We start from the raw sequence: 12,400 nt of genomic DNA on the forward strand, positions 1-12,400 counted from the left end.
CATTAATGTGTTGTATATTACATTCCGAAAGCAACTTGCTCAATGCTGTGAAAAATGGCCAAAATATCTGTGACCATCCCTGGCATCTTGTAGATCACTTTTGGATAGTTCACGTAGAGATTTGGGATCATTAACCTTTGATATTCAATCTGCTGAGAAAATTGGCCAGTTTGGCAAATGGCTGTGGAGAGTTTTCCTGTAAGTGCCTGAGACCCTGTAATCTTGACTACATACAGTAGACAAACCTTACACCTTCTGAATGGCCCAGTAATTTTCTTATACTTCAGAAATTGTTATGATCTAATACAGGCTGCACTGCACATACTTCACATAAGAAAAGTTCAAAGCACCATGGATCCATGACACTCCATATCTGTCCAGATTATTAACATTTAAACTGCACACTTCACCACAGCATTCAAGTGACTTTAAATTACATTTAGCAGTACTGTTATATTCATATACTGTGCCTGAATCCCATGACAGAGCTCAGATTTAACCCTGTTCAAACAGGACAAAATGCATAAGAAAATATGACCAGCTAAGAAACACAACAAAACCGCGTGACACAAAAATTCCTTATAATGTAATACAAAACATAAAAAGAAATAACCCAGTATGTAAATGCTTGTTGAGCCTCAGTAACAGATTGCAGTAACTCAACTGGAGTCACATGGTATTATCTTAGTTACACAATATTTACATAATAATCAAAAGCAATTATTCCTGCCAACTTCCAACACTTGTCACTAGATTTAGCTATTTATTTTAGAGACGTCCCCAGGTGCAATTAGTCCTTAAAAGCCATAAGCAGCAAATGTGGCTGCTCTCTTGGATTATCAGGGAAAAACAGTTGACTCCTGAGCATTTGGCAACAGATTTGGTACCAAATGTTGAACCTGATCCATGCATTTGCACTACTAGCTTGTCTCATCCAAATACTGTAGGTGTGATCACAATGCTTCCTCATGCACAGCTGATCTTCTGTCTCCGTTGTGCACACACAAGCTTACAGCTCAGGCACCGTGGGGCAGAGTGAGCCAGTGGGTGAAATGAGAGAGGCCCTGCTGCTGAGCTCTGCCTCTATTTATGCTTTGTCGGTTCAGCAATTGTATTCATATGCAAATGAGCGCATGACATCATCTAGTCATGTTTAAGCAGTGAATACCTACTTTCCTTGGATGATAGTTGGCAACACTGAATGCAGCTGCTTCGACTTGCTGTAAATAATCCAAGTTCCAAACAGGGAAAATACAGACTGTCTGCTGTCGCTGTAACACAGACTCATCTACCTCTTTTTTAAATATTTTTTCCCTCTTCCGCCTCTTACACTCTTACTGTCAGCCCACCAGCCTTATTGTCATCTCAAACACTGCTCTGATGACACACTAAACATCAGAAAAAGAAGCATTTGCCTTTTAACACACATATGCAGGCGGCTGTCTTTTGCACTGATGCAGCATTGTCGACTTGAAGAAGTGATGTGACACCTCCGTTGAGCATGCGGCGTCATACATTGCAACAAAAATGGCACTTCACTGTCTTGATGTTTATCCATGCTGGGCATTTATGCACTGCAGTTTTGATAATGACATAATTGTTGCCACAAGTGGTTATGATGATGAGCACAAAACAACACATTAAACAATGTGGGGGGTTTATTTAAATGACATTAAAAGCCCTCTAGTGGGTGATCTACACAGCTGTTGCTGAGGCTGAAATGTTTTAGCTCCACATTGTTCACACTCCAGTATTAGCGCCATTAAGGTAATAAGGGGCAATATGGCCTTAAAATAATATAATCATAACAATGTTCTTGACAATATGACAAAATAGTGAAAAATGTTTTAGGTTTAAAACTCACAATAGCTGTCAAGCTCTCCTCAGGGGCTCCCTTTGTACTTTACTGCTGTATTTTATTGTATTGTATTGACTTTTGTTGTTACAGTCTTCTTGCACTTCTTACATATTAACCTACCTAGTTGTACATCTGAACTTTTGTAACCAAACCACTTCCACACTGCTGTGGTCGCTCCCCTTTTTGGAACTAACTCCTCCACCGGTAGCAATAACACTACTTCTGTTGTCAGCTATGCTCGTCATTGCTGTGCATAACGGCATGACATCATTATGTCATTATGAACTCTATGATATGGCACACCACTATGGGTAATGTATGTCAATAAATTAAGACATATATGTATTCCCAAACTCATGAAACGCTGTGAGGGAATTTCAGTTTTTCTTGGCTCAGCCCTATTTGCAGTCCTCTTGGATCCACAGAGGACTGTTCAACAGTCTTACACCACTTGATCTCGCTAATCATCCCCAACAAAGGGATGAAAGACAGTGTGAATATTTAATCAAGAATTTAGCAGCCTGTTCTTACAGTAAACGTAATTGAATGAATCACATTTTCCTTTTGTGGAGCAGCTTTGGTAGAGCAAGACTGCAAGAAAACGATCGAGACAATCCAAACAGGCTGCCATACACATGAAACGTAGTGGGTACACCTTTCTTTAAAATGAGCAGAGGAGAGCTTGGATTTGATTTATTTGCACTTTGCACTCTGTCTAAAGCTGCAGTCTGTATAGAAACAGTAAGTTTGGTTTGAGGAACTTGGAATATTATAACTTAATTTTATTCAGGCACAGTATCAATAGCTGAATGGTGAATCAATAGAGTGTAATGGTGTTGCAGTGCATTGTGTTTTTCACTGAGTGAAGAATGCATAATGGACAGACAGACTGATAGTAGATATATCAAAATATTACCATATCACAGCAACTCTTAAGTATGTTTTCTGTTGCTGCAAATATTGAATTTTTTTTTTTTTTTACAATTAAATCTACAACCCATTTGTAGCACTCCCATCCCATTCAGGCTGTAAAGTTGGCAAGACAAAAGGCCACTTCTGAAATACCCTGTGCTGTTTTATAATTTCACAAAGGGGAGTGTGCAGACAGGGAGGCTGTGTCATTTTTCATTTGAGGAGGACACGTTTGTTGTTGGCTTGGTTTTTTGATGTTGGAAAGTTTTCCTTTGGGGATGTTTGGGGAAATACTGCTTCGATTAAAGTTTGAGAGGGTTCAGACTCCGATTGCTCTCCTGGTCATTTGTGAGGGTGCGTGCATTATTGGTTGGATCCCGTCGTGCTTAGCATTCACTGTTTGGAGTCATTTTCATTCACACACAGTCAAAGATTAACAAGGATGACACATAGCATTTCTGCAGCATCACATTTCCTTCCTTGTCACAGGTGAACTGAGAGACCCAGGCAGATATTATTCAAATTTATGCCACTTTCACTTTTTTCTCTCCAGTCAAAGGAATGGGAGTAGTGTCTCAAGTATGGTTCTTACTTACTGGGAATATGCTTTTTTACAAAGATTTTGGGTCGAGCATCTCATGGGTTTTGATGTTCGTGCAGATGTCTGTATTGACGTTCTTGTGATTTCTGTTTAAAATACACGGGATATTTTGTGTCACTGGGAGCCGTGCGTCAATATGTGCCCATTTTGTCTGCAGTTTTTTCATGGTTTTCTGAACTCCTTTGTTGGATGCTATTGAATGTCAAGGTAATGCGTAATCGTGGAAAGTAGAGGACCCAACTGATCTCACCTGTATGCTTATTTGTTCTGTGGCATTTCCTTTTATATGCCAAACGATGTCTGTGAATTTGATTAAAAATAATATTAATACAGTACATACATACAGCACGTCAGGAGCACTTTGCTTTCAGTGTCAATTGCTCAAGGTCACATGGATGTGGACAGGGTGAGTGAGCTATCAATTCTGCAAGCCTATGACTAATGGATGATTGATGACACAGGAGCTGAGAAGTTTGTAGCCCTGGCCTTCTGTTGAGAATTAGAAGTCTGTAGCCCAATCCTAGATAACCCCGTTTACATCATCACCGTTATTTTCTCAGACTTTCAAAAGCTCCTCCAGAGCCACAGAACACGTTGTACAAATGTTTTTACAGACTGGGTAGAACTCCCTGTGACGAGTAAGCTGATCCTCATGTGTAAAATTGGAGGAGTGTTGCTTTTTAATCCACCCCACATCTTTGTGTGTCTTTGTGAAATACCTTATAATGCACAATTACTGTCGGCTTAAGTAGAAATTCAGTGTTCCACAACAACACCATCACAAATTTCAGTCCTGCCTTTCAGTGCCAGCAGTGCAGTCTGTCTCCTGAAAACATGGGGCAGTCATAGAGCCACTGCTGGGGGGGGCGTGGATGAACAGGGGAAAAATATGGAGTAAAACAAAGTTGAATGAACATGACCTGTGTGGGGAAAATAAACAAACAGGACTCTTCTGATGCTGACCTTTATTTCACTAAAATTCAAATAGGGCCCTTTTTTATTCATCGCCAATGTGGAAGTGCCTTAAACCTGTATTGTTTCTGATGGCAAACGGGGGGCCACTCCACTGGCTGCACAAAGAAGTCTGATTGGACATAAGCTTTTGAGAAAGTGACCCTACATCTTACCTGATTTATGACTGCAGTGAACAGTTTCCAAACAAGTTCATGGTCTCAATCGCTACTTTCAAGTCGTCTTCAATACGTCATGATTCCTTTAGGAAACTATCAGGATTGAGGCGAAGCAATCCTCCCCAGCTCCACCCTCATATTCAAATATGGTCACTTCTGGCTCAAAAAAGCGAGATGGTAACGGCCGTAATGCCAAACTCGAGTCCACAAGCCAATGGGTTACCTCACAGAGGGTTACACTTGGGTGGGGCCATGAACTTTTTTTGGCCTCTGATGAAGGGCATGCCAGAAAGGTTATACATTTGTGAATCATCCAGCCTTCCCTGCCTCAAGTCTCAAATCTACTGAAGCAATGTGTTCTTCCTTTAAAAGTCCACACACGATACAGGACTGCTCATCTATTACAGAGGATCCACTGTGTTGTGGGCAATGCTTTTATAAATAAGTAATGTGTCACAGTCACTGTGATTTTTCACTCCAATATAATGAAGCACATTAAGCTGTTGAACTGGTGAAAATGTTTGTACTTGCATTGCATGTGAAATTCAAACAGAACAATTATAATGATGATAACTTGATTCATGTAGCTCTTTTGAAAACTACCTTCACAAAGCGCTTCACAAACAAGAACACAGGAGAACAATCTCATATCAAATCACAGTAAATAAAATAACACATAAAACAGCTAAAAGTAAATAAGCTTACAGGTCAGATAAGCAACAGATAAAATAATTGATAAAAAGCCAAACAATAGAGCAGGGGGCAGTGAATTATGGAGTCCTCAGGTATACTACTCTCAAACTTACCCTCAAATTCTTACAGTTATTTCATGACTCTTTTAAAACTTGTATTTAATAGTCTCTTCACTAACCATTCAATATTGTTTTGAGGTAAAAATACGCATGTGAAATGTTGCCTAGCAACAGCTGCTGTAAGAGGAAGAAAATGGGAGAGTGCTATGAGAAGAAACACTGAAAAGAATTTCAAAATAGTTGCAAATTTCACAACAAATGCAGAGTCTGATTTCGATGAATTGACATCACAGAATTGTAAGAAACTGAAAGAAAGTGTTCTGAGTTCAAGGTCTGTCTGAGTCAGAAACACCTGTTCACCTGTGTCAGCTCGCTCAGTAACATACCTGCTAATAAAGAGCTAAGAGGGCTATTTAGTGTCCATCGATCTCCTCTGCATTTTGGTACACATGGGTGTGTGTTTTGTAGGTAACTCAAAAGTAAAATAATTGCTCCTGTAATTAGTGTTTATCTGAGCAGTGGTGAAGTAATCCCTTTGCAGTTTGGAAAAGTAATTAGTAAGCAGCCATTGATTACTTCTCTGAACTAACATTGGACAGAACCCATCCTTAGCACTTCCCCCACTGGGTTTGCATCGCTGGAAGAGTAATGGGGAAACAACATTTATTTTGGGGATGTGCCATGCCATATGGCCGTATGTGCAACTGGCTGAAAAGTGAGGTCTTGATATTAAGCATGTTGTTTTTAAATCCACATCCTCTAACACAATGCCGGATCTGAGGTAGCGTATGTTTATCCATCACACAGCACTCAGCACTGTATTGACAAGTACCCATGAAAGATTCATTGAAGAAGCAACCAGCAGCTCTGCCTGCTCACTGGGAATTTCCTTTGTGAAGCCCCACAATGCCAAGAAGCTTGCTGTGTGCTGTCTAATTGTATTGCTGGAGATATAATGATAGAACACAGGCTACCCAAATTAATTGAGGCTTGCCAGTCACAGCACAAATTATGCAGCAAATGCTGCAGTGCTGCGTGTGAGGAAGTCACTGCACCAGAGCCAGAGCAGGCATTACAGTCAGTGTAGGTGTAGATTATGGTCTGATGCAGGGCTTGTTGCACTTAACGAAAAACCAACAAACAGCCCTCCTGACATCCTGTGCAGTAGGTGCTGTGGTGTAGTATGATTTTGCACAATAATACATGATTATTAAACATATGGGGGTTTATTTTCTCTCTCTTCAGTCACATCTAATACATAATTCTCTTGCCTGTTGTGCTAAAAAGAAAATCAAAGTAACAGGTGGCGCTTGTCTTCCTTATATAGGCTGTAATATGTGTGACCCATTTACGTTAGGTATGAAACACTACTGAGCATTGTTTCAGAACTAATAGACCCGTGACTCTAAATCACTAAATGACTTGCAAATTATGAATTTACAGTGAATGTGTTCCACATTATCATTTGCTTTTTGTAAGAATCTGAAATATGATTAGATAAATAAGTCATTTAAAAGAAAGAAGTACATCTTGCCTGTCAGCCAGTGAAAAGTGTTGCAAGGGCACCAGTGCAGTGCATGATGTTTTACTGCCATCTGTTGCCAATACTGTCAGATGTTTTATGCAATAGTAATATTTTAATGATGATCCTCCCTCATTATTAATTTTCTGCAGGGGACTGTGACGGAGGCACGCTCAAGTAGGATTGTGAAGACAAACCCCTTAGCATCAGGTTTAACAAATACCGTCTTGTAAAGGTAGCCTGAACAATGCAGGTGATATTTCAGTGGTGATCCTCAGGAAAGTTGCAGTTGCACTGAATCCGTCGCACACGAGGCACAGTCTAAATGAGATTGTTAGAGATGACAAATCACTTATGATTATCACATTAGCCAGATGAAGAAATGCATAAATGATGATGGAGTAAATAGGAATGATCACAGCCATATTGTGGTTTTGTGTGTTTGAAGAAAATGAAATATTCATACATTATTATTTGTTTACCTCAAGTTGGGAATTTGCTGTTGCTGGTCCTATGAGACCCAGCAATGAATGGTGCACAGGGAGCCCAATAAGAAATTACATAGTGCTTCATCTCTGCATGAGATAAACCCCGGCCTCTTTCTCCTCTGATTCACTCATATGTTTGTTTGTGTAACGTAATCCATTGTGGTTTTCTGTTTGTATGTCTGCATGTGCGGCGGTGGTGATGATGATGTGGGGCTGTGGGCCATATTCCAAGCTATCTAGCTACTAGACCAAGTAAAGTAGTCACAGTCATCTTTATAAATAGTCATTTTTGCCTTAGAGCAAGACCAATGTAAATTAGCCCGGTGGAGCATTCAATGTGCTCATGAGAGCTCATCAAGTAGCATCATCCTGTTTGCTTAGTGAGCATGCTCTCCGTGTCTCACAGGGACAGCCTTTGCAGCATTAGCAGGCCAAATAAAAAGCTACCACAGTAAGCACCAAAATATTTCTCACATATCCTCTGCAAAAGGGAGTGTTGTAACAATATTGTGATGTTTCATATCTCAGCAACACATGTTCTTGTGACTCGAAATTCCTGAAAATAAAGAGCGATGTAGTTTTAAGAGAAAGGGAGAATGGCCTCAGACACACATCAGGCACCTTGAGGATGGTGATGAATCTGGACATTAGGTTGCATTTTGTTTTTGCAGAGTTAAATATCCCTTAATTTTTCAGTGTGTGTGTAAAACAGCTCATGATTTACATACCTGTAATTAGTCCTATCTGAAGTTGCATGCGTGTGATTGCCTCAGGGAGGTGTCCTGGAAGGCTGTTTCAAATTAGCAGGAGGGCGATTGCCCTGATTGTTTCCATCTGGCCATTAAAGCAGACATTTGAGGGGTTTTTTCCACATCAACAGTGGTGTGATCCCAAAGAATGGATAAATAAATTTAGCAGAATCAAATCTAGCAGATACGAGATGCATTACTTGTATCACATGTTCAAAGGCAAACGGTGAGTAAATTAATGGGACCAAAAAAAAAAAAAAAAAAAAAGCGTACATCATATAGATTACCCTGTAACAGAAACGTGTTTGCGCGGCACGGACCCTTTGCATAATGTGCAGCCCTGTAAAGAGGCTGCGATTGTATATTACCGGTATGAAGCCAATGATGAATTAGAGAGAAGGAATCACTTGACTTTGCCAAAGCTGGAATATGACACAAGTAGACCAGCTACTTAACATTATGGCTGCAACATTAATGACTTGTACAATCGTATATTTCCCCAGAGAGACTCAGAGGGTCAAATGATAAAATTGTCTTCCTACTCATTAGGTTTATAATGTATATCTAGTTTGTGCCCTCATTTTTATCATAAATTAATCCTGAATGACATAATGAGCACTTACACTCATGATAATGTTTTTGTGGGCTGATTTGCTTGTTTGTTATCATTATAATTATCGTTGTTGTTGTTTTTATATATTGGAATAGTAATGCATATCATGCATTAGACTTGATCGTGTACATTCAATTGGTTCTGGCTGGTCTAGACTATCTTAGTTGTATCTATAGTGTGTTTATTATGGGAATTTCATATCTGCTGAGATACACAACAACCTAAAATCACCACAACACTGAGCACATCCCTATTTCTGGACTTATTATTTAAATCCAGCTGTGAAAGCCGTTCTCTTGTCTCTCCTGGGTTTTGGGCAGTAGCGTAAGACACAAATGCACCATTGCTTCCAACCCAATCTATCTGTGCGTAAAGCCTCTCAGAAAATAGTGTATACGGTGTAAGAAGTCATACACTGTCAGTTTATAGTATAGTCTCAATGGTCACATTAGTAGCTTCACTGCTGTGACTCCTCCGTCTGACTCTCCACCACAATGTTTTCATGCTTTGCTGGATTTATTGTATCAGATATCGCAGCCGTTCTAACTGACCTGGTCTCTCTCTGTTCTCTCTCAACAGATACCATCTGCCTGTTGGCAAACAAGGGGGGTCATGTATGATTGAAATAGCTGCAGATAATGGCACGGCTCAGCGTCTCGAGGAATACGTGTCTCACCCCGTGTCAGAGGTAACCTGACCTGCCTGCAGTCAAATCAACCCTTTGTGCAACAACAATTTTCTTAAATGAGCGTTTCTAACCCACACTCGTGTCTTTTGTGTCTCCTCCTTAGACATATTAAAATGTTAATTAAAATAGTAAATACATGTCGCCATGCATAACTTCAATCAACAATCAGGGGAAATACAGCCGTTACGGCCCGTTATTCACTGCTCTGTTCATGAATGTCAATGAATTTTGAAGCTATTTGCAGACCGATCATAGTTTTTGGATTAGCATTTTTCTTTGCTCCAAGATATATATTTGTCACTGTATTCACTTATTTAATACACTATTACCCTACTTTTCTGGAATCAGGTGCATTTGAAGTTAAACCTGTTCAATGCAGTGTGTTTTGTGCTTTTCAGTATGAATTAAGCGGGCATTCAGATCAAAAAACGGGCTTGCATTGGACCTGCAGTTTGAGTCTTAGATCTGTGAGTCTGAAGGCTAATCAGGTGCCAAAACACTGCACAATAGTTTTTAACATTATGAGGGAGGATGTTACTGCTCTGGAAAGTTATCACGGTCGCAGTCATTTTAGATTTCATCACCCCGCTCAAGAGGTAAACAGTATTTACTACGACGTTCGTGTTACAAAGTAATCTTCTAGGAATGTGCATTTGCACAGCACCTTGTTGAATGATGCATTCCAGCACAAGCGGAGCCAGGTTCAGCTTCTTTGCCGGACAGCACTGCTTTATTTTTCTTGAGCCCTCTGCTTTGGCAGCCCCACTGCATGACTGGTCTGCTTTTTTTGTCTCAAAGCAGCCTCAGGCTCATTTTTTAGCAGGTTGCTTATTTCAAAGTGCTTTTGTGTATACATTTAAAACTGGATATTTGTTCAATGATAAAAAAAAAGTTTCAATTCTGAAAAATAAAAGTTTTTTTATTGAAAAACTTTTGTTCCTCATGGTAAAGTACTGAAAAACAGAAATAGTTTTGGTGCTGGTACTGCCACTAGATCAGTGCTATATCAGGATAAAGGATACTGTAAACAGTGTGAATCTGTCGGTTTATATGAGCTAAAAGCACCCAGCTGCTGCCAGTAGACATACAGTTAATTGTCTGAGTTTGCAATTTATATAGTTTGCCTTTAATCACCTATAGAACTAATGACGGCAGCATCATGAGCAGATTAGCCATATGTTTTTTAAAGTTAGCCCTGCACACTGTTTTTAAGTAACAGCAGTTGCTTCATGAATGAGGAACAGGAGCTCCCATTAAAAACATGCACACCTGTTACATCATTTGGCAAGATGATCACACTTGGCAAATAATGTCCTTAAGGGCAAGCATGTAAGTATCACTAAGCTAGTTTCACTTGTTAATCACAGGCTGGTCCTTTCACTCTGGCTCATTAATTTGATGAACAACACCTGTATTTGTTATTAATGAATGATTTTTGTTTTGCATTTTCAAAGATACAGAGAGGGACTCCAACCTTCCCACAGGCTCAACATGCCCCCCCCACCCACCCACCCACCCAATGTGATTTATGGTCCTCTAATTTGAGATGCCAAGATGTTTCCTTTTTTTCTCTTGTTCCTTGATAACACATTCATTACACAAGTATTTTTACCACAATTGTATTGCACGTTGGCTGCCAGTTATCCTTTGCCAGCTTTTATAGAAGACTAATGTAGCCCACCATGTTTTAAAGATATAGTGAATGAATGGGGGTTAGCACTCAACGGCAGTCACATTAAACACAACAAGATTTTTACACAAATTAGACAAAGGATTATATTTGCTGGCATGCAACAGTTGGGCCTTGAGCTAATTAATTAAAATCATTTACGGTAGGAAAAGCAGAAAGCTCACACATGTTGAAATAAAGGAATAAGATATGCTACTAGCAGGCAACTATGTGCAGTTCACATTCTAGCCTGTTGTGTGTGGTTGTCGGGGGTCTCAGGAAAAAGGGTGTCCTCTAAAGTACAATGTGTAAAACCCTTTGAGGCAAATTTGTGATTTTAGGCTACATGAATAAAATTGATGTGACTTGACATTGTGAACCCGCAGAGGAGCTTGAGATGGGTTCAAACCAGCACTCACACATGGCTGAGCTGCAGACCTCAGAGAGATCATGAAGTTAGCAGTTTCCAGTCTTGACTGCTGAGGCTCATCAGGCAGTTTAGAAGATGTCAGTGCAGCACTACTCATGAACATTATCAAAATAAGTTAGGTATTTGTCAAACTATGAGTGATAATAGAAACACTGGACTGTGAATGCACTTAAACAAGTCAAAGCTACTGTCGCCTTTGGCAGTTTAGACTGGAAGCCCACATACAGCAGACACATCTTATTTCAATATTGTGAACATATTGATCATATCTTGCCTTGAAAGTTCTCACTGCTCCATTTTTAACTGCGGCCGTGTTCATAAAGCAAGCTTTTTGTGCTCAATAACAATTTTCTGCCCAACAGTTTTTGCCTGGAGATGTTGTGTTTTTCAAGTGCTCATCTAAACAGGCCCACATGTACATAAGAACACTATGTAGAAATAAAATGAAATGGAGGCCATATTTACTGGTGCTACCTTCAAATGGAAGGCATACAGCACTCACAAACTCACTCTGAGTCCACTTACATCAGTCATGAATATTATATCAAATGGACTCCTCTCATAAACATGGTAAACACACTTGAGGACACCTTAAAGTCATTCCATATCAGCCCATCGTCATCACGCAGCTCCAGTGGCTCATAGCTGGTCGTATCACATAAAATACAGTTTAGCTCATAGTAAAAGTATCCAACCACAGCCACTTATTTTATTTGAATCTTCAGCTTTGTTAAAGATGGTTTTAGGGCTCTTAACCTTGCGGTGACATTAAACACACATTCCTGTGAACCCTGTCATCTCTGCCTTTTCACAGGCTTTCAGATATGCAGCAGTTATGTCAGTTAAAGCTTGCATTAAGCCAACATCACAAATGGTGATCTAACACCTCACTGTCGCTCCTCTGAACACCTCCACTGCAGCTGTCCAACACCTTTCCTCAAGCCGCATGATGATTGTTACACTTGAGGGACAAAGCCATATAAATTCT

The 12,400-nt window shown here is 39.9% G+C and overlaps 1 protein-coding gene across 1 annotated transcript in view; it reads left to right on the forward strand.

The window, feature by feature from the left end:
• eys (eyes shut homolog) overlaps window positions 1-12,400 on the forward strand; it is a 141,041-nt gene that overhangs the window by 106,482 nt on the left and 22,159 nt on the right. The window contains exon 41 of the mRNA XM_076742472.1: window positions 9,205-9,313. Within this exon, the coding sequence (XP_076598587.1) occupies window positions 9,205-9,313 (109 nt within the window). The remainder of the gene's footprint in view (window positions 1-9,204; window positions 9,314-12,400) is intronic.

The sequence above is a fragment of the Chaetodon auriga genome, chromosome 11, assembly GCF_051107435.1.
Source record: "Chaetodon auriga isolate fChaAug3 chromosome 11, fChaAug3.hap1, whole genome shotgun sequence".
In the NCBI taxonomy this organism is placed as follows: Eukaryota; Metazoa; Chordata; class Actinopteri; order Chaetodontiformes; family Chaetodontidae; genus Chaetodon; species Chaetodon auriga.